The 22,421-nt window shown below is 41.1% G+C and overlaps 2 protein-coding genes across 2 annotated transcripts in view; one reads left to right on the forward strand and one right to left on the reverse strand.

Moving 5' to 3' along the window:
- The first annotated feature begins 1,264 nt into the window (after nt 1-1,264).
- Nucleotides 1,265-19,626, forward strand: LOC142027130 (riboflavin kinase-like). The gene is made up of 9 exons (XM_075020814.1): nt 1,265-1,268; nt 1,339-1,548; nt 3,301-3,431; nt 4,027-4,126; nt 5,652-5,789; nt 12,533-12,616; nt 15,188-15,402; nt 15,587-15,649; nt 16,481-19,626. The coding sequence occupies exons 1-5, from the start codon at nt 1,265-1,267 to the stop codon at nt 5,777-5,779; spliced, it is 573 nt and encodes a 190-aa protein (XP_074876915.1). The 3' UTR covers nt 5,780-5,789; nt 12,533-12,616; nt 15,188-15,402; nt 15,587-15,649; nt 16,481-19,626.
- Nucleotides 19,627-20,131: 505 nt separating this feature from the next.
- PCSK5 (proprotein convertase subtilisin/kexin type 5) overlaps nt 20,132-22,421 on the reverse strand; it is a 256,481-nt gene continuing 254,191 nt past the window's right edge. Inside the window, exons 36-37 of the mRNA XM_075021033.1 lie at nt 21,144-21,330; nt 20,132-20,535 (exon numbers count right to left, since the gene is read on the reverse strand). Coding sequence (XP_074877134.1) covers nt 20,132-20,535; nt 21,144-21,330 — 591 coding nt within the window. The remainder of the gene's footprint in view (nt 20,536-21,143; nt 21,331-22,421) is intronic.

The raw sequence follows: 22,421 nt of genomic DNA on the forward strand, positions 1-22,421 counted from the left end.
GAGGTAACTCCAGCAGCAGTTTTGTAACTAGTTATATCAAACTGGTAAGGCTAGCAGCTGTGACTTATAGGAATAATTGAAAAAGACTGGGAGTTCAGTTCAGGGACTTTGATGATCTTTCAAGATATTGGTATGTGCTTTTATATAAATACGTGCAAGTAGACTATAGCAGTCCTGAATAAGACCCCAAGACTTATTTGGCATATATACCACTGACATTAACAGACCAGCTTAGGCTGTCTGCTACGTAGTGAAGCCTGAATATGCACCTGTATCTGCTATCTTGAACGCAAACTCAATTTATTTGAGCTGGATCAGGCCTATAGAAAAGAGAGTGTTAATCAGCTGGGCATATTAAAGCAGTGTTTCAACACACCTATGACATGAAAAGTGACTGCAAACAGGAATTTAAGAAGTGTTGAGGTGGGCTTTACTTTCCAATATGGAGTGAATACAGGACGAGTGTTTCTGTCCGGATGTTTTCCTGAAGGAAAACCCTGCAGTACTAGGCTGACAAATCATGGGAGAGCACAAATTATTTACCTCTAGCAAGCAACTATATTTTGTTATAACTACCTAGTGACCACCCCCCCACCCCCCCAAACCCCAACAAAAAACTGAAAAAAGAACCCCCCCTATTTTCACAGATTCCCCCAGACGTCTGCCGTATTGTGAGGTATCTGAGCTTTTTCTGAAAGAAAAAGGAAAAACAGAATTACCGGGGCAATGCCATTCCCCGTTTCTAGGCAGGGGCGAAGGGCGCGCAACGTGGCTTCTCCGGTCCGGGTCTTACACAGCAAGGCCTGGCCGCCGCCCGTCACCGCCAGGAGGCCTTGCCCACGTTCTGCGCTTCCTCGCACGAAGGCTGCCGGCCCGGCCAGACCCAGCTGCCCCCCGAGAGCGCAGCCTGACGAAGCCTGTCGGCCGCAGGGAAGGACACCGCCGTGAGCTTGGCGGCCGGCGACGGCTCGCCCCGAGCCCTGCCGCCTGCCTGCCTGCCTCCCTCCGGAGACACCCCCCGGTTCGGCTCCCAAAACCAACGACCCCCTTCCCGCCGCGCAGCCTTTCCTCGCCGGGGCGAGCCCCCGCCCGCGGCCTGCCCGGCGCAGCCGCCGGCAGCGGGCCCTGCGCGACGCGCTGGCCCCGCGGCCCCCCTTCTTCCCTCCGAGCAGGGCCCCGCGGCCTGGCCGGGAGAAGGGACGAGAAGCAGCGCGGCCCCCGCAAGCGGGCCGCCCGAGCAGCGCGGGACCTCCACGCCACCGGCATGGGTGGGTGGGGTGTGAGCGAGTCCGTTTTTGGGGGGAGGCAGGTGCCTGGCGGAGAGTTCTGCGAATTGAGAGCTGGAGCGCTCCACCGGCAACTCCTCCTCTTCCCTTTCCCTGCTCCCTCCTCCCCGTAGCCCCCAGAGCGCGGCGGGGGGGAGCGCTGCGCGCGGCTGGAAACGGCTCCGCCGGGCTGGGAGCTGCCTGCCCGCCTTCTGCCGCGGGGAGGTGGTGAAGGGCTTCGGCAGAGGCTCCAAGGAGCTGGGCATCCCCACCGGTGAGCGGGGTGCGCGGGGGGACCGGCCCGCGGCGGGGCGGGGCGGGGGTGACGCCTCCCGTGAAGGGCCACCGGCGAGGTGCGAGGCGCTCGCCGCTCGCCGTGGCGGAGCCGGCCCCGGCCCCGGCCCCGGCCCTGGCCCGGCCCCGCACCCCCCCCGCGCGGGGCCGGCGGTCCGCACCGGGTCCCTGTCCTGGGGCCCCGGTGAGACGCCGGGCCTGGGGGGGGCTCCCTCAGCAGCCCGCAGCGCTCGGGCCGGCGGAGCGCAGACGTGCCGTGCTCCCGCCGCGCAGGAGGGGCCGGGGCGAGGAAAGGAAGGTGGGGAAACCTCTCGGAAGGCGGGCACGGCCGGCGGTGCCGAGGCTCCACTGCGCTGCCGGCATGGCTCGCTCCTTCTGGGAATAGGCTCGGCTTGTTCCGCGTTAGCGTTTTGTGGTGGTCTTTTATTTTTGTTTGTTGTTTGTGGTTGTTTCCCCCCCCCCCCCCCATTGCTTGCAGTTTGGTTCACTCATTTGTTTTATTTTCCGACCTTCTGTTAAACGATTTCTTTCTGTTTGCCTTTTTTTGTTGGTTAGCTCATCCGATGATGATCATGGCGATTTGCAAGATGCTGAAAAGCGATCATATACACTGTGCATGGCAGTTTGAAAAACGTCCATTTTCAATTTACAAACTTGTAAGATCTCAGATTAGGACAAGAAAGGGAGCAGGCACTGGGAGTAGCTTTAAGGAAGGAAATGTAAAGCAAGTAACGCAGAGATTAAAAAGCAGAGCAAGTGCAGCTGTCCTAAAGAGAAGTGTATTTTCCCGTTGCCATTCTCTGTTTGACTTTGTCTGAATACAGATAGAGGTGCAATTCAAATGGATTTCAGCCTTTTCTGAAGATAGGCTGAAGTCAGTGGGCATATTTGCACGAATCCTAATAGGCAAGAAAACCTCCTATAACAAATCTTGAGGTACTGGACATGTGATGACATCTGTTAATATAAACTTAGTTTTTTTTCCTCTTGATTGTTTATATAAGGCTTAATATCAGGGAATCTGGGAGGGAAATTTTTTCTGCTTATGAACTAGGATAGAAATCCACTAACTGTAAATTCTTTAAAATTGGCTTGAAACCTTGCATGAAGAGCTCTACCCATGTGTGAACTTAAAGTAGGATGGTTGTTTGGCTAAAGGCTTAGATTTATTCCCCTCAGTCAGAGAGGAATCTATTTTATTTCAGGTCTGTAGTTTTCTAAGAAAATCCTAGAGATCCCCAAATATGAATAACCTAAAAGGCAACATGAAAAAAGTGGCAGGTGACTAAAATAATAACTTCATTTATTTTTACATATTTTACTTACTAAAAAAAAATTACAAATACTTAAGTAATTCTAAGATGCTACTTTACAGTGGAAAAGAGACATGATTTTTCTGTTCTTTGACCATATTAAAGCAGTGATAGTCCTAATAGTGAAATGCATTCAGACTGCATGTATTTTAGTTTATTAATTTTAACTACTGAATTAACTATTTAACTATAGAAAAGAATGTATATAACGATGAAGTAGTATGTCTAGGAGATGTGGGACTACGTTTTATGAGGCTGTTTTTTGGTTTATGCTTTGCAAGTGGCACGTTGTATCACTGTCATCAGTGTTCTGCTTGTAAATAGCATGTAGGCAGAGCTTGGCTTTTAGGCATTTGAAAATTCTGGGATGTGCTTTTCTTAAACAAATGTACACTTTCTAAAATTTTTGCAGCAAACTCTTCTGCAAGTAGTTGAAAACTTTCCTTCTGATATCTCTACTGGTATAGAGTATGGATGGGCCTGTGTTGGAAATGGAGATGTGCCTAAAATGGTTTGGAGCATAGGATGGAATCCTTTCTACATGTATATTAAGAAATCAGTGATAAGAATTTTGCTTTGCATGATACTTTGATTATAATAAATGAGCCAGACATTGACTTCAAATAAGATAAGCAGAATTTGATCCATAAATGAGGTTAGAAATTCTGTTTGCTGTTAGAATTCGTTTTAATTGCTAATACTTGGGAGCAGTTTTATTTTGACATGAATCCCTGCTTTGGAGGTAGCTGCCTTTACTCTGTAGAATTTTATCAATTCAGTTCCTGTGAGTTACCTGTAAAAGCTCTCTTTAAAACAACTGTTTCGATCAAATTCATTACACTTATTTGGACTCAGCAACTTAATGATCAAACAAATCTAAGCATTATTTGTCATTTGCTACCTTGAAAATCTTATCTCTGAAATAAATACCACAATGTTCTTAAATGCCATGCAAAGTACAATTCTCCCTACTAACATAATCAAAAGCTCTAGCCTCTTAATCTTGAGTTACACATGTTAGACTAAGTGTCTTAGTTTTCCTGATATGTGTGGAATAGAATTAGAATTAGAGGTATTAGCTCAACATCCTTGCAATAAAGGAAATAAACTCAAAATGCGTCATGATAATTGTCCACGTATTTCTCTTCTTTTAGGAAACCACATTATCCAGTTTCAAAGATGACTTTTATGGAGAGATTCTTAGTATAGTCATTCGTAGATATATTCAGTCAGAAAAAAACTTCAGTTCTTTAGGTCAGCATTGCAGGTCTCTTAAACTAATGTTTTATTTGTCATGTTCTTGCATATTGAAAGTACTGTGTCATTGTTCTCTCTCTGTCTTCATAATCAGCTGTTTCATGTAGGGTAGCTGTTTCTTGTAATCAGCTGTTTCATGTAGTTGTTTCTCAAGGGTAGAGGGGCCTTACAGAGAGATCTGGATACACTAGAGAGCTTGGGCAATCACAAACCACATGAAATTTAACAAGAGCAAGTGCCGGCTTCTCCACCTGGGATGGGGTAATCCTGGTTATATGTACAAACTGGGGGACAAGAGGTTGGAGAGCAGCCCTGCAGAAAGAGATCTGGGGGTTTGGGTTGATGGCAAGTTGAATATGAGTCAACAGTGTGCCCTGGCAGCCAAAAGGGCCAACCGTGTCCTGGGGTGCATCAAGCACAGCATCGCTAGCCCGTCGAGGGAGGTGATTGTCCCACTCTACCCTGCACTGGTGCGGCCCCACCTTGAGTACTGTGGGCAGTTGTGGGCGCCTCAGTATAAGAAGGACATCAGACTACTACAGTGTGTGCAGAGGGGGGCAACCAAGATGGTGAAAGGCCTCGAGGGCAAAATTTCTGAGGAGCAGCTGAGGTCACTTGGCTTGTTCACCTTGGAGAAGAGAAGGCTGAGGGGTGACCTCATGGCGGTCTACAACTTCCTAACGGAGGGCAGTGGAGGGGGAGCTGCTGATCTCTTCTTTCTGGTGATCAGTGACAGGACACGAGGAAATGGAAAGAAGCTGCATCGGGGGAAGTTCAGATTGCGCATTAGGAAAAGGTTCTTCACTGAGAGGGTGGTTGGTCACTGGAACAGGCTCTCTAGGAAGGCTCTCTAGGGAAGTGGTAATGGCCCCAAGCCTGTCAGAGTTCAAGGAGTGCCTGGACGACGCTCCTAGTAATATGGTTTAGTTTTAGGTAGTCCTGCAAGGAGCAGGGAGTTGGACTCAATGATCCTTATGGGTCCCTTCCAACTCAAGGTATTCTGTGATTCTATGTCTTACCTTTGACTACTCAGTAAAATGTTTTTTTTTTAAGCTGGATCCACTAATATATAAATTGGTCATACTAAAAAAAGCAAAACCCCACAACTTCCAGACTATCAGTACTTATTTCAGTCTGAAAATTACATTATCATGTCAGTCATCTGTGGAGTAGCTTGAAAATCATGAGCTGCTTGTAAAAGCATTATAGTCTAGTCTGTCCATTTCTTTTAAAAATGCATCGATGTTAACACTGAAACAGTTAATAAAATTCTGTTGATTTTTTTGATAAAATGTCTTGGAACAAGGAAAAAGTAGTGTTTACTGCAGTGAAAAGTGCAATGCAGGTCAAAAACATAAAAGCACGTCATTTTAGAAACAGAGAATGTTGTGTTTCCAACTTCATAATAATAAATATATTCTGCCCCTGTGATTGTTCTGTAGTACACCCTTTTCAGTTACTGTTGTGTGTTCAGAATTCAGACCAGCTCTTAAATATTGCTTTTCTTACTTCTCTTTTGCAGAGGCACTCATTTCAGCAGTTCAAGAAGACACTGAAGAGGCAAAAAGACAGCTAGATTTACCAGAACATCTTAAACTCAAAGTCAACAACTTCTTTCATCTGCTAGAAGGCAAAAGAGTAAACCACTAAGCAAAACCATGTGGGTTTTTTTTTCATCTCTTGGAGCTCTTCTCTTTGCACTACCATATATCCTGTATCATTCGATATATGCATGACGTGTGTGTGTACTGGGCCTGGCTGGGATGGAGTTAATTTTCTTCATAGCAGCTCATATGGTGCTGTGTTTTACATTTGTGACCAAAACAATGAACATAACACACTAATGTTTTACCTGTTCCTGAACTGTACTTGCACAGCATCAAGGCCTTCTCTGTTTCTCACTCTGCTCCCCCAGTGAATAGATTGGGGCTGTGCAAGAGGTTGGGAGCGGACACAACCACACAAATGACCTGAACTAACCAGAGATATTCCAAGCCATATGATGGTCATGCTGAGCAATAAGATGGAGAGGAGGATGTTTAGGGAGGTTAGCCATCTTTTGTTCGGGAACATCTTTTGTTTGGCTGGGCATCAGTTTATCCATGGGAAGTGGTGAGTGATTGCCTTTGCATCAATTGTTTTGTTTTCTTTTTTTTTCTTCCACTTCTCCTTCACTTGTTAATCTTGACCCACAAATTTTCTTGCTTTTATTTATCCAATCTTCTTTCCCTGTCCCATGGCGGGGGTTTGGGGAAGTGAGCTAGTGGCTCTATGCTGCTTAGCTGCCTACTGGGGTTATCATGCAACAACATGTTTAGGTAACTGTGATTGGAACTGAACACTAAAACCACACAAGATTATTTAAGTTTGTTTATGTTACCTGATCATTTAACCAGTCTGTAAAAGGAGTAGGAGGCTGCTTTAGGTCTTTAGAGAAAAATCATGAATTCGAATGTTACCAATCATTTAGAGATCTTAGCATGTGTGGAGCAAGACCAAAGGTAGTTGTGACCTCTTCTGCCCCTAAGGTGTGGAGAGTTAAATACTTCAGTGAAGACTGTCAGTGTTTCAGACAGAGAATATTATTCTAAACTCTTTTCCCAATTTTATGTCAGTCTTACATTTGGATTGTAGGTAGCAGCTTAGAAAATTTTTATGTTGATTGAGTCAAAAATTTACCTGTGGTGCAGGAAGCCAATGATTAGATAACAGTAACAAGAATAATTCACTATAGTTCCTATTTTTCGTATGCTGTACAGCTGTTGTGGTTGTAGCTGTCATTTTAATTGACATTGTTTATTGTAATTTTAATTGAAATAGAGGAAATGACTGTTACTCATTGAGTTACTGGAATGTGAGATAGATACTTCTACCTAGTTGACTGTGCATATTTCAACACATAACTTGTGTAGCTCCCTTCCGAGGAAGTGTTTCACTAAAGCTCAGGAAGTGAATGACAGGGAGAAAGTTGGTACATTGCAAAAGTTCAGGCTTAAAGGGTGCAGAACCAGTCTAACAATATTTCTGCTCTTTGGGCCCAAAGGCAGAGGAGGTAACTAAAGACAACTGCATTTTGGTTGCTGCTGGCAGCTGCCTGGATTGTTCACTATACTGACAGCAAAATGAATGACTTTAAAGTTGAAGTTAGAATGTAAGGCACAGGAAAATCCTTTCAACCCTCTGCATTAAATGCAGGTAAGATCCAAATTTTTGGCTGCAGATTAGAGAAAGTCTTTGGAGATCAAGTCATGTCAGTCAGATGAAGTCTCTAGTGACTGGAAAAGGGAAACCTTGCACCCATTTTTAGAAAGGGTAGGAAGGAGGACCCTGGGAACTACCGACCTGTCAGCCTCACTTCTCTGCCTGGGAAGATCATGGAACAGATCCTCCTAGAAGCTATGCTAGAGACACATGGAGGACAGGGAGGTGATTCGATGCAGCCAGCATGGCTTCACCAAGGACAAATTGTGCCTGACCAACCTAGTGGCCTTCTATGATGGAGTGACCACATCAGTGGACAAGGGAAGAGCTACAGATATCTATCTGGACTTCTGTAAGGCCTTTGACACTGTCCTTGACAATATCCTTCTTTCTAAGTTGGAGAGATATGGATTTGATGGATGGACTATTTGGTGGATGAGGAATTGGTTGGATGATCGCATCCAGAGGGTAGTGGTCAATGGCTCAACGTCCAGATGAAGATTGATGACAACTGGTGTCCCTCAGGGGTCTGTAGTGGGACCAGTACTGTTTAATATCTTCACACATGACATAGATAGTGGTATTGAGTGCACCCTCAGCAAGTTTGCAGATGACACCAAGCTGAGAGTGCAGTTGACATGCCTGAGGGACAGGATGCCATCCAGACGGACCTGGACAAGCTCAAGAAGTGGGCCCATGGGAACCTCATGAGGTTCAGCAAGACCAGGTGCCAGGTCCTGCAGCTGGGCTGGGGCAACCTCTGTGTCATGGTTTAAGCCCAGCCAGCAACTAGGCACCATGCAGCTTCTCACTCACTCCCCTTCCTCCCAGTGGAATGAGGAGGAGAAACAGAAACAAAAAAGTTAAAACCTGTGGGTTGAGATAAGAATGATTGAATAACTAAAGTAAAATAAAATGTAATATTACTACTAATAATGTTAATAAAGGATAATAATTGTAATGAAAAGGAGTATCATAAAATAAAATTAAAAAAACCTCAAGAAAAGACAAGTGATGTGTAGTGCAATTGCTCACCACCTGCTGACTGATGCCCAAGCAGGGGTGTGGCCAACTACCCCCAGTTTATGTACTGAGCATGATGTTCTATAGTATGGAATATCCCTTTGGCTAGTTCGGGTCAGCTGTCCTGGCTGTGCTCCCTCCCAGCTTCTTGTACACCTGCTTGCTCGTAGAGCATGGGAAACTGAAAAATCCTTAACTTAGGATAAGCTCTACTTTGCAAGAACTAAACCATCAGTATGTTATCAACATTATTTGCACGCTAAGTCCAAAACGGAACACTGTACCAGCTACTAAGAAGAAAAGTAACTTTAGTCCAGCTGAAATGAAGACACCCTGGTAATAATACAGTCTGAGGGATGAAGGGATTGAGAGCAGCCCTGCAAAGAAAGACTTGGTGCTGGCTGGTGAAAAGCTGGACATGAGCCAGCAATGAGTGCTTGCAGGCCAGAAGTCCAGCCGTATCCTGGGCTGCATCAAAAGAACTGTTGCCAGCAGGTCGAGGGAGGTGATTCTCCCCCTCTACCTCTGCTCTGGTGAGACCCCCACCTGGAGTACTGCGTCCAGCTCTGGAGCTCCCAGCACAAGAAAGACATGGACCTGTTGGAGTGGGTCTAGAGGAGGGCCACAAAGATGATCAGAGGGATGGAAGACCTCTCCTATGAAGAAAGACTGAGAGAGTTGGGGTTGTTCAGCCTGGAGAAGAGAACGTTCCAGGGACACCTTATTGCAGCCTTTCAGTCCTTAAAGGGGGCTTATAAGAAAGAAGGGGACAAACTTTTTGGCAGGACCTGTTGCAATAGGACAAAGGGTAATGGTTTTAAACTAAAACAGGGTAGGTTTAGACTAGATAGAAGGAAGACATTTTTTATGATGAGGGTGGTGAGACACTGGAACAGGTTGCCCAGCGAGGCAGTAGATGCCCCATCCCTAGAAACATTCAAGGTCAGATTGGATGGGGCTTTGAGAAACCTGTTCTAGTGGAAAATGTCTCCGCTTATTGCAGGTGCATTGGACTAGGTGATCTTTAAAGGTCCCTTCCAACCAAACCATTCTATGATTCTTGGAATAACATATCAGCACTTTAGTAGATACTGAGTATTTATTACAAGTTATTGAGTCCTTTCCCACTCTGAAATGTTTGCACAAGGTATGTTGTCAGGATTGATAGTGATTTGGAAAATATTTGTTAAAATTATGTAGTATGTATGTATATATATAGTGTGTGCGCTTCCAAATCTACCCCCCCCCCAACCGTTCAATTTTATTAATTTCCTCCTTGTCCCATCCCATTCTGATCCTGTATTTCACTGTGTGTTTCAGAGACCTTTGTCAAGGTAGCCTTGTGGAAATTCTCTGTGGTGGGTGCTGTCAGCCTGCCAGCTTTCTAGTTCATAATGTTTTAACTTGCAGCCAATCTCATTGAGTATTTGGGAGAAGGCCTTGGGCAAGTCAAGGAGTCCTTGTAGCTCTGCAGGACTTCAGCCAAAACTTGATTATTCAGATGAATTGCTCATCAGGCCTGTTGATGGCAAAGACAGAAGGCATATACACCTTTTGAGGGAGGAAAGAATGATTTCTGTGAAAGCACTGGTTAGAATAAGCAGCATTTTGACCTGTGTTGCTAAGGTTGTTTATAAATTTAATTCTCCAAAGACATTGACAGTTTTGGCTTAACTGTTCTCTGGATATTTTCAACACACTTTGGCTTTTCTAGTAGGAAAATATTTAAAGAAAATGAATGTACATGGTATTAGAAATACTTTTTAAAAAAGCAAACAAACAAACAAACAAAACAGAAAACAAAACCCCAAACCAGTTTAATGGACTTTTACTGTATGCATGTTGGAAATCTCTACAAAAATTTTCTTGAAAGTGAGTTGTTTTTTTCTCCACTTTAAAATTGAAGGATGATGTGAGAATTTTTTCAACTTTTTTTTTTTTCCAGTGTAGGGAGGCATTCTTGAGTATATAACAAAGTCAAGGTCTTACTTTTTGTTTTACTTTTCTGGAAGAACAAATAGTAGCCATGTTAGTAAATGTCATATATTGTCAAGAACTGATTTAAAGAATAAATCTTTATTGATTGTGGTATTATAGCTAAGTTCATAGCTGCCTTTTAAAATTATTTTTTGCCAGTGATTTCATGTGTGTCACAAAATGGAGTGGTTTGAACTGCTCAAAGAATCACCTTCAGGGGTATTAGCAAAAATGATTTAATAGGAATTTATAAAAGCATGGCCTCACAGAATTCGATGGTAAGGTTCACTCTGTTACTTAATACATGGATGAAACGTACACAGGAAAATTAAGTCAGAATCAAACTAAAATTGTGTATACAGAGACCAAAGATGTAATAGGGTAAAAGAGAAACATACAAAGGAAGGTGGAATTAGAATTGATTTCTCATGATTTGTACAGAGATCAGGAATGTAAAAAGATAAGAGACACCCTCCTGTAGAGTCACAAGGTTCAGAGATCCCCTTGCTTTCTAAACTCCTGATGGATCTTAGGTGTGGCTGGATCCACTCCTAGTCCCAGACTTGGGAAACAGTTTATGTCTAATGGAATACAAAAAGATAAGGGAGACCCTCCTGTTGAGTCATGAGGTTCAGAGAAGACCCCCTTGTTTCCTAAACTCCTGTTAGAGCTTAAGTGCCGCTGGGTCAACTTCTAGTCTCAGACTTGGGCAACAGTTTATGTCTAAAGGGATTATAATAGCAACCTGGGATTTATTTACATTTGAATAAAATTCACGACAGTGACTTATGTATAGATTAATATACTTGCTATGGAATATTCAGGTTAGTGCACACACACAAACACGCACAAAGACACTGAGGGATATACATATAAGCAAGTAAAAGAGATATTCCTGTTAAAAACTCCCCTTGAGGTCAGTGAAACTATTCATGTCAAATGCTTTGGCATCTTTCTCAACAGGCGAAGGATTGAGCCTCAAGGAGCAAAGAGCATCAGCCCAGGTCCTATTCGCTTTTGGCGGCAGACCTCCGATCTTTGCAAACTGAAGAGTTTGTGAGCTCTGAGAGGCGTCCCACTCAGAGTGAGATGCTGGTTGCAGCCTGCTGTGGTCCAGGAGACCTCAAAGGGTCTCAGTACTGCTGTTTATGGGTTTGGAAGATGGTTGGCTTTAGTCATCAGCAAATTACTGGGATTCCAGTAGCCCTGGCACCATTTCACAAGTGACGATTCAGATAAGGAAGGCTCGAAGGCTGTCGGAGAATGACTTAAGACTCGGATACGGGATGGTCCAAGGCTGTCAGGAGAGGACTGAGATTGGTCCCAAGGTTGTCAGGAAATAACTAATTATCCCTACTCCCATCCTCAGCCTCTGCCAGGCAACAGGAATCTTTGGTATGGTCACTGCAGCTCCTTGTCTTAGCCACAGAAGAGTTCCTGGTACGGTCAATGGACGCTTAACCGCCCAACTCATTACACTTACACTAAGACCTAATGAGACTTCCCGAGTTCATAGATCAGCCCGGAGAGGGGGGAAGGAATGCACCACCACAGTGTGTCTGCTGTGGAAATCATAGTGCCTCCAGCTGGTTGTCTTAGTAATGCTATTCTGTAACTGCTAATGAATGCTACTATCCAAAATTCATTTCATCATTTGGGTTTAAAACCACTATGCTTGAGGATAGAGAACATTAGAAAACTTGAGAAACTTAGTTCACAGCTCTCACCTAAAGTGTGAAGCATGTATACAGTAAAGCAATAAACTGCTGTTTGCATATTTGCCTTCAAGTTAGAGAAAATGTGATTGCATTCATTCGGCTGAGTGTACCTGTCTCTGCGCATTATTTAATATCAAATATTATATATTGATTTTTAAGTTCAATACATGATTCCTAGCACAGTATAAACTTTATGAAGGGTTATTTTTTTGTATTATGTGCAAATAACTATTTCAATTTATATTGTGACACTGTACCATTAATAAAGAATGTAACTGAGAAAGCAGTGATGCTGCTTATCACAGATTTTCTGATTGATTGTATTATATGTGATCCAAATAATCTGTGCATATTCCTTAGCAAATACTGAAATAGGTGCTGCAGACTTCTTTCATTATGGTGCTTAAACTTCTTTTAGTTTTGGGGAGGAGGGGGAGAATTGTTCTTCCTTACAAACTTGGTGCTACATTATTCTTTGTTCCAGATGTTTGCAGTTCTTTATTTGCAAAGCAATATGCGAACACCAAGTGAGGCTAAAGGTCACTGAAATTGTTGGAGTTCAAGCAATGTAAGTATTTCTGCAGTTTCATATACTTTTTAAATAAAGCCTGTGGTGCATTTTAATTTACTGTCTCTTTCTGAAGTCTATTACTGTTCTGAAATGGAGTTTGTTGACAATGTGAGAAGAACAGTATAAGAATTCTTTTCAAATGCCTGTAGGTGATAATGGTCTTATTTGGATAGCTGTGGCATTAAACTATCTGACAATCTAATAGCCTAAAGAACCTGTGCTTAGCAGATGTTAAAATGCAACATGCCTTCATGTTTAGAAAATGTAAAGGCGCAATGAGCACAGACAAATAGTCTGCAATAGTTATTCATACAGGCTTCTTGTATGGCTAGCTACATTTTGAATTTGGACCCTTCCCAGAAACAGATACAGAACCTGTATTCAGCTGGTATCTTTTTTACTTTAGAACCGTTTCCCTATGTATACAACATAACATTCTCAAAATCTACCTGAAAATGAAATCTAGCTCACTAAAACTTGAAAATCAATTAAAAAAAATCCTGATTTTTTAAATATACTTACATACCTATTAAATTAGGATAGTTATCATGTTAAAATTGTTACTGTTGTTAATTTATTTTCAGTAACTGTTACATATTGTTGAAATGGAGACTGTCAAACATAGTTTTCCAAATGAATACAGTGAATTCAAATGTTGGAAAGGGAAGTGTCATTAGCAGCATTTCTACTAAAGACTGGTACTGTGAAGTCTAGTTTACTGGAAACTCTGTGGATGAATGAGAATAGAAAAGAAGGAGGTACAGGAGGAAGGAAGGAAAAAACAGAAAGACCCTGAGATGGAAAAAAAGCTTAAGAAGCAAGGTGAGAGAAATTTGCCAAAGATAACAATTTTGAAGTCTAGTTTACTGAGATTTTTGCAAACTCATTTGCCATATCTGCCTTGAGAGGTTGTACTGAACCAAAGGCAATGAAAGTCCTTACTCCTTTGGCTAGTTGCACGTGTATCTGATAACTGTGGCTAAATACAACAATAACAAGGCTGCAGTCGGTGAACTTTGAAAATTTGCTTCAAAAGACTTTGTACTATTTTGATATCTTTGATACCTTAACATTTTGGTACCTTTGGTATCCTTCAAAAGCCATTTCTAAATTGCTGTGTAGAGGTAGTAGGTGGTTTTTAAGTCTTATTCTGCCTCAGACTTCTAGCAATTCTTGGAAATAGTTTATTGAGTTTCTGATCTGTGAGAATCACTCCTTTGTTGTATAATAGTAAGGGTTATTGCCAGTATTGCTGTTCAGTAAGTTTTGTGTCTAAGGAGGCTTCTGACAATGACTTAGTTCCTAGGGTGCTTTTCTTTGCTATGTCTAGCACAGTTAGGTATCTTGGTCCTATACAAACCTTTGTAAGGGTGATTGCCTAAAAACTTTGACAGAAAAAAGCATTCAGAGGTTGTCTAAACTCGCTAAAATTAAAGTGTGTCTGAAAACCAGTCCCATTCTGGGGATTTTTATGCTTTATTTAGGACATGGGGGAGCTACATCCTCAGACCTTCATAACCTGGAAATAGATTTGTCTATTCTTTAAAATCTTTAAAAATTTAAAACTGCTTGGTTCTTTTAGAAGTCAGGTGGAAAGGTTTGCGTCCTGTTCTTCTGTTCTGGTTCAACTGTTTAAACATTCATCTGGGTCAGGACAAAGGTTCATCTGCTACAGCTGAAGATGAATCATACCTGTATCTTGAAACACATTAATCTGTCTTAGGGCTCTTAGGGTAAAGTTTCTCTAATACTTTTGTGCTGTTTATACATAGATCTTTATATAACCTCTATGTGGCATCCCCTAAAGTTGCATCAGGATAGAATGTAACATAATGTGGTGTTGTGGAGATGTCGTAAGGATTGCTTTTTGTGTTAGATGCAGTGGACTCTTCAGTACACTTTGGTATTTGTCACGAATCATGCTGTTGTTCTAACAGCACAGTGTCCACACTGGAGGCATGGATTTAAAAGTTAAATCTTCAAGCACCTATGTTTAACACTCAAGCACTATAATTTCCAAGGATTCAGATGTTCAATAGTTTTCATTCCAGAACTGAAATGAGATAAAAAATTGCCTTCAAATTTTTTTGTAATGAGTGTGGTCTATATAGGGCTATAATTTTTTCCCCTAATTTTTCTGAAGGGAGAAGACAGATGTAAGAGGAATTCCAAACACAACGCCCTACTTGCTAGTGTGATGGTTAGAGAACTTGCATTATCTGTTGCCCCAGGGGAGTGTTTGGATAGATTTGTGGCCTGTTTAGGTTTTTAAGGGTACTAGAACTTTATAAACATTGTTGACAATGACAGTTGATATATAATTAGTTAAATAACTTAAAGTACTGACTTTACATAATGGTCATCTTCTGTAATGACTGAGAATTAAATTTTGCTTTCTTTTTTGTGGCTCAGAGTTGCAAAGTGCTTAGTGTCTTTTCTTAGTTTGTTCTGAGGTTATGATTAGCTTGCTTTTCCATAGTGAGAAGATTTGTCAGTGAAAGAAGGTAGAATTCAGTGCAATGAGTACAGTAAGACTTATATTTGGCTTTTTTTTTTTTAAACTAATAGTGAGATACTTAAGTGACAAAATTAGAGTTTTGCATCAGAAAAAAAAAGAACTGGGAAATGAAGATGATGCTAGATGACAAGAAGGAGGAGAAAGGATACAGAAAAATCATTGGATGAGGATTTTAGACATGACATGCAGTGAGCAAGGATGGATGAACACAGGAAAAGAAAATGCAGTCAGAAGAGCAAGAACTATTTAGCGTAAAGGTTGTTAGGTAAGTGTAGTACCTGAACTCTTCCTGAGAAGGAAAATGTGCTTATCTAGATGTTAAATAGACAAAATAAATAAGGAAGGGTAAAAGAATACTTATTTCCCTTTCTATTTTTCAATTAAATGTGTAATATAAACCTGCAAAGTCATACAAAGAGATAATTAATGCATACGTTTTGTTTGTTAAGGTCTGAGAAGAGATCTTCTGCCAGTGTAAACCTAAATCTGAAAAGAGAAGATACGGGAAAAAAGTAATAATTACTGCCTGCTTTGTAACATATCTTTTCCAAGGGAAAAATTGTCTTTTGTCACGTTAGCAGTTAATAAAATCACAAGAGATATCGTAAAATCAGCTAGCGTGTTTTAGGCAACTTCCTAGATATTTCTGATCAGTAGGAAACAACTAATAAAGTAGCAACACATGGTACCTACCTTGAAAGGAGAACAGAAGTTACATGTGCATGTCTCCTATTAATTTTGCATCTTAACACCTAATAAATGTATCTAGTTCATTGCGGGCATGTCTGTGTACAGTCAGAATCTTTAGTCATTTGTTGTTTGATATGATAGCTTATTGTCATATATGTACTAATTAGGAAAAAAAAAAAGAGTGGAAAAACTCTTTCTGTTCAAAAGTGCTTTTGAGACCTTAGTCAGAATATCTGTCCCTCATCAGGATGCGTGTCTGGTTACTCCTTAAAGTTCAGGCTTGAAACCACACATACACATAAGGGGTTAAGGGTAGATGAAAAATCGATAGTTCTGGTCTACTCTGAAAGATATTCTTTTGCTCCCCTCCTGCCCCCACCCCAACAGGGACTTAAATGAGCATAGGTAACCGAGGTAAAATAGTGACTTATTATGGATAATCAGAATTTTTCTATAGGTAACTTTTAAAGTGGGAAATTTGATTGACAAGAAGACATTTTTTAATGCAAAAATATGTATTTCTCTTGAAATGCACGTTATTTTTCATGAGAAAACCAAATGCCTCAAAATATCCATTTGAAGGGCTTTTGTGATAACTTATGCAATTATATTTATCATATTTTCATTCCTATTTCTTTGGTCTGAAATTTCAGTTTGAGTCCTCAGACAGAAGTCCTGCAACTGTTACACAAGACCCAGAGGCAAATGTGTGGTATGCTGTGAGAACGTAGTCCGATCAGGGAACAGCCTGTCAAGGAAGGAGTCTTGGGCCTCAAGACACGTGAAATGTAACTCCTACAATATACTTTCCTCCACGACCTTTCTAGCAAAACTTCAGGGTAGAGTCATGGAGGAGAAAACTTTTCCTAATTTACATAAGCTCTGTGGAAAGAGACGGTAAAGAACACTGTAACCTACACTTTCCTTTGAAATCAAATTACTGGATTACGTGAGAGGTAAGTGGGTGGTAAAACTATGTAGGAGATGTGATTTTTGTAAGACCTTTTTGAAAGAGCTCTCCTACTGAAAGGGTAATGGGAGAAGGATAGAGATAATACAAGGAATTGGTGAGGACTGAAGGACTTTGGAAACTCTATGGATGGATGAGAGCAGCAAAGAGGTGCAGGGGGAAGAAAGGGCCTTGAGATGGAAAAAAGCTTGAGAAGCAAGAGAGTGAGAGAAGTTTGCCAAAGGTAACAAGAATCTGAGGCTGATTAAATAAAAATTAATTAGGCAACAGTTGAATGGAAGAGGTCCTGTAGCAGCTTTGTTTATGAAAGATACTTGTTTCCTTTGGGACATCTTTCTCTACTATAGTGGGTGGAGGAGAAAGCGAGAAAGCAGGAGAAAGGAGAAGAATTGGCTTAGTAGCAACTAAAGATTTGTGGAATTGAACAGCTGTGGATTTTAATTTCTCTACCTTTTTTTTTCAGGACAGACTGTAAAGGGCTTAGACAGTAGAAGTCCATAAAATAATCCAGAAAAGCAGTATTTCCTTTGTGTGCTGTGTTCTCTGTACTGTTATTACTGGCTTCCTTGGTTGTACTCTTGTTTTCCATGAAGTTTCTTTAGAAGTGTGAGTGACTCATGAATGATTTCCTCTTGTGCCAATTCACTGTTAAACTTTATTCATCTTGGGCTCCCTGTGGACTCTTAGCAGGGAGTTTTAACTGTGAATGCTGTAAAAGTGATATGGCTTTGCAGGTCACTAAGTTTGTGTCTCCTTGACCACTATTTTGAAACTTCCTCTTAAAAAAAACCCAAAACAATCTTGAATGCAAATCCTCATATCATATCCTTCTAACTTAATTAATCAGTTATTTACTGCTCTCCTAAGGAGACTTCAAGGTTGACCTTCAAGGCACTTATCTGCCATTTTGTAAGACATGCACCTTGTCACCCTACTCATGCAGCATAAAATCATGCATGCTGCTGCATGCATGCTGCTACCTCTTAAAAACAGGCTTATCATTTGAGTATTCACTTGAATTCCTCTCAAAAAGCACTGCTTATTTGGGTGGAGGGAATTTACCAGTATTGCTTCTCTCCCAACAAGTGGTGTCTCAGCTCTGCTTGTGCAGCTTTAGCACTACAAGGAAGTCCCCTTCTGCTTTTGGCATCCAGGATCCCTGACTGCATCTGACAAGCTCTGAAAGCCAGAAAGGAAGTGTCAGACTGCAGAGCAGGAAGAATCAGAAGTGAAAGAACATGCATCTGATAACTCAAAATGTGATTGAAATGGTGTGCCCGATCAACAACAAAGAACCTCTGAAAAAAAAAATTGGCAATTGAAAAGAATTTGGAGGTTTGTGGTTTTGTGGGTTTTTTTGTTTGTTTGTTTGGGTTTTTTTGGATGCATACTTATAAATGCAAATTTGTCACAGTCTGACTTTCACAAATTTAGACGAAGTTCTTTTAGGGAACAGGTTTTCTAAAATGAGTGCTTATTTGCATTTTTTGTTGGTGTTTTTTTTACCATTCAGGTTAATTTTAAATGCAAGAAACTGTTTTCATAAAATGATGATGAATTTAATCTGAGACCCCATAAACAAAATGCTCGTTACATCTATCACAGTGGTTTCAGACTGCTTAGGAATAGCTAGGATTAAGACTTTGAAATGTCAGGAGAGATTTCAGGTCAAAGCAAATCCTTACAGTTGTGTTTTAAGCCATTAACAACAATAATAAAGCATCTTGTTAATCCAAACAAGTTTAGGAGAGCAGGATAACACAGTCTCTCTCTTTCAGTATGACCTTCCAAACTGATTTTTTCACTCTTCTTTCTCTCTTCCGTTTTTTCAGAACTTCATCAGAGCAGAACTTGAATTAAAGTGACAGATAACATGCATCTTTCTGAAGTACCATGCTATCATATAACTTTTGATAAATATAGGTCTTTGTTTTGGCTTTTGTGAAGTCACATGACTTTTAATTCCTCTCTCTTACTGAAGCTGCAATGATTAAAAGGTTATAATTGAAAGTGGAAACAATAAACCTCTCCATAAATCTTCTTTAAACTTACAGATGGAACTATCCTGAGGTCTTACTTAATGCAAAATACTTAATACAAAAAATTCCACTAAGGCCTTGAGCCATAAAAATTAGGTATTTTCACACGATTCCTTTGTAGACACTAAATCTAATTAATTGATTTATAGTTCTAGAGCAGCTTCTTACTGGAAATCTAAAGGAACTCAGAGAGTGAATGAAACTTGACAAATAACAGCATTTTCAAGACAGTTTTGTGCAAAGAATTTATTCTTTCACAACAAAGGGCCATAAAGAACATCCTTTTCTTTGGTATGATAAATTATCTTTCTGTAATAATAATAGAAAAAATCACATTGCTGTGTTCCTTTACGTTACATTACTAAGTAAGTGCTAATTATTCCCTTTGTCATTGTCTGAAAATCCTGAGCCATTTACAACAGAAATGGAGAAGCTGCTTGAATAAATGTTCTGTGTTTAAACCACTGAGAAGGTAGTTAAAAAGCCAAAAGGAGTCCTTTTCTTGTGGGCGTGCTTATAGACCATATCCCCTTGAAGTAAATGGAGAAGTTTGTGTGTACAATAAAAGATTATTTGACAAACACCACAGTAAAGATTAATCAGAGGTTGGTATATAAAATATTTTAGTTATGTTTCTCACAAACTGTGAAAACAATATAGTTACCTGGACTAGAGTCACAATCAGAAATCTTAAAGCATCATGTCATAGGTGCACTATTTCACTGGCAAGTATGCCATAAGATTATAAGGAAGAATGTGTTGGGTTTGAGGAATACAGATGCACCAGATGATACCAACAACGAAAATCTGGGTAAAGTCAGCAAACTTGCCTATTCTAATATGAATTGCTGAGTAACTATAATCACAAAGTAGTAAACTACTGGCACTCTATCCCAGAGTCATTCATCAGGTAGATAAATACACCCATCTTGCTTATATCTGCACGTTTCTAGTAGTGATTGGCAAGGTTCTCAGTAAGTGTGCGTGCATGGTTTGTAGAGTTTGTATTAGTTATAACGCACACAAATACAGACTGGGAAAGAATTTACTTTCCACACAAATGCACAGAAACAAAATCTCTTAACCAGCCTACATCTGGAGTGCTACTTAAAAGCCTAGCAAGGATTTATGTAAAGCTTTAGGAAAAATTGTTTTTAGAACCATTCTGCTCTTACAATAACTGTTAGCTAAAATCTTGAGCTCAGCATGCTAAGAAGTAACTAAACATATTTAACTAAATTGCTGTAATTTAATAGGAAAACAACAGAGCAGGAGATTCATAAATTAGTAAAGAGTTATCTAAATGAGTAACTTTCATCATCGTATTCAAGCTCATCTTCCTCGTCATCCTCCAAAAGTCCATATTTAAATTTGCGATAGACTGTGCCATCCTGGCCCATATATACAATGTCATCTTCTTCGTCATCATCTTCATTATCTCGATCTCTGTACTCAATCACTTGATCTTCCTGGTAACTGGGACTCTTGTGGTAGTTGCTCATGTAGGAAGGAAAGGTTTTGGAGTGATTTGTCAGCTTCTTATACGCACCTTTATTGACAGCCTGGGTTTTGGCTCGTGTTTTTCTCCAGATGAATACAATGGCTCCAATGACAAGGAGAAGCAAAATGCAGGTAATAACAAAGAAAGTAGTTTTGCTTTTTCTTTCAGGTGGTAGAGTGGTCCGTAATACACAGTCATCTACAAGTTAAAAAAAAAAACACAACCAGTTAAAAAAAAGATTAAATGAACTTGGGTGAGTGTGTATGGCAGGGGGGTATTTGTCTTAAAACCCCTAGTGCAATGTTTAGGCCTGCTTACATTTTTAAATGCATTTAACTAAATACCTTACTCTTCCAGTATCACAGCTGTGTTCTTGTAGCTGTGATGGTATAAGGATGTAAGCAAGGTTGCTGGAATAGCTATGCTTCTTTATAAGATTAGAAATAATCGGAAATAAGCAGAAAGGCTAACAGGCACGAACGCATTTTGACATGGTGAGCTTAAAATGCAATGATTCAGGTGGCTATCCATTGAAGCAAGCACTTCCCAGTAACCTGGTTTATGAAATGCCTGGCTATTTAACACTATAGCTGTGAGTGAAAGAAGGTGCCCTCTCCCTCATCAGTCGTGACTGCTGTTATTTGTGCAAAGCCCTTCCTATTCTGGTGATGCAGCAGTAGAAACACACTGTGTGCCTGCAGCTCAGCAGCACATTTTTGCTCTGTTCCCCTTTTGATTTTTAAATGTCAGCCTAGACAGTCACAAAGCCCGTCACCAACCATTACTGCTCTTCAGCATGGTCTCACCTTGTGTTTCACTGCAGTCACAGCACTCTGGGGTGCCTGCTAGGTCAGAGTCACTGCAGCAGGGCAGGCAGCGGCTTTCCTCCAGGTAGAGCTGCATAGTGGCTGGACAGACCGTGCAGTTGAGAGGCCCAGGTCCCTTGCACTCAGTGCACGAGCTGTCACATCTCTCACACTTGGGCTCGTCCTCCTTCGGATACAGAACACAAGCACCGCACCTTTCATTTTGGATTCTTTGGACCTGACCTTGCAGTTCTGTCCTGTCCTTCACTGTCTGGATGGTCATCCTTGGGCACCACGGGTGTCAATGGCAGAATACAGTAGGGAGTAGGAAAACTAAAATGTGGTGCATATTTCCTGGATTCTCAGTGATCTGCTTGTAGGGAGAGGGGGGAAAGTGTTGTAGGAGCTTAGACATCTCACCTTGCTAGACAGCAAGATAAAATTCATTCAGACTGTAAGCTTTTTGGCCAGAAAGTGTGTTTTTATTTTGCGAGTCCCATGCTAGCAGATCTGTGGTTCTTTGGTAGTAATGATGGTAAACTGGCCTTTAAGAAGTGTACTCAAGAGTATCATAAAAGTAACTGACATGGGAGAAGCAACATGAAATATTCTGGAAAAAAAAAATTGGCTAAGAGAATGAATTTCCTTTCTAACTCAGGAATGAGCAGAAATAAGGAATAAAGCTGGCTGGAAGTTTTCTAGCAAACCAGATTTTTATTAGAATGTGTTGGTTCTGTTTTACAGAAAGAGCTTAGATTCAAATACACTTCTCAAATTCCAGCTAGGATCCTGGGAGCCTCTGTGTACAAAGGCTACCAGGGATCATCATTGTCACATCTACCTTGTAGAATGAGCTCACGTATTTCAGGGCTCCCAGTGTTCGGAGTTCCTGGCCTCCTGGGAAAAAAATTGCTATTTTTCTGGCATGAGACCAGGACTCCATATGAACTGTGAGGATCTGGAAACTCCAATAACCTTTCAACAAACTTGCTGTCAGACCCGAGAGGGTGCTTATACCTGAATTGAAGAACATGATCAATATGGGAGAGTCATAGTGGGAGGTCCAGTTTCTCAGAGTCAAAGCTCTTGCAAAGAAGTGCAGAACTCTGTGGTCCCCAGCTCTTAGGCTGTTTTCTCAGGCTTACAGTTACGGAGCAGCACTGCTAAGGGGATATTCCAGGCCAGAGACTCCAGGGTATGCAGCACCTCAGGCCAGCTGGCTTGCCTTGCTGCTATATTCTTGAATAAACATCTTTTGAAGACAGTTGGTGTGGAAAT

Source organism: Buteo buteo, chromosome Z, assembly GCF_964188355.1.
Source record: "Buteo buteo chromosome Z, bButBut1.hap1.1, whole genome shotgun sequence".
Taxonomy (NCBI): domain Eukaryota; kingdom Metazoa; phylum Chordata; class Aves; order Accipitriformes; family Accipitridae; genus Buteo; species Buteo buteo.

Excerpts from the sequence above, each read along its gene's own strand:
- LOC142027130 (XM_075020814.1), top strand. Across the intron at positions 1,549-3,300 it reads CATCCCCACCGGTGAGCGGG|TAGTTGAAAACTTTCCTTCT; the intron begins GTGCGCGGGGGG and ends CTCTTCTGCAAG. Across the intron at positions 4,127-5,651 it reads AAAAAACTTCAGTTCTTTAG|AGGCACTCATTTCAGCAGTT; the intron begins GTCAGCATTGCA and ends TCTCTTTTGCAG.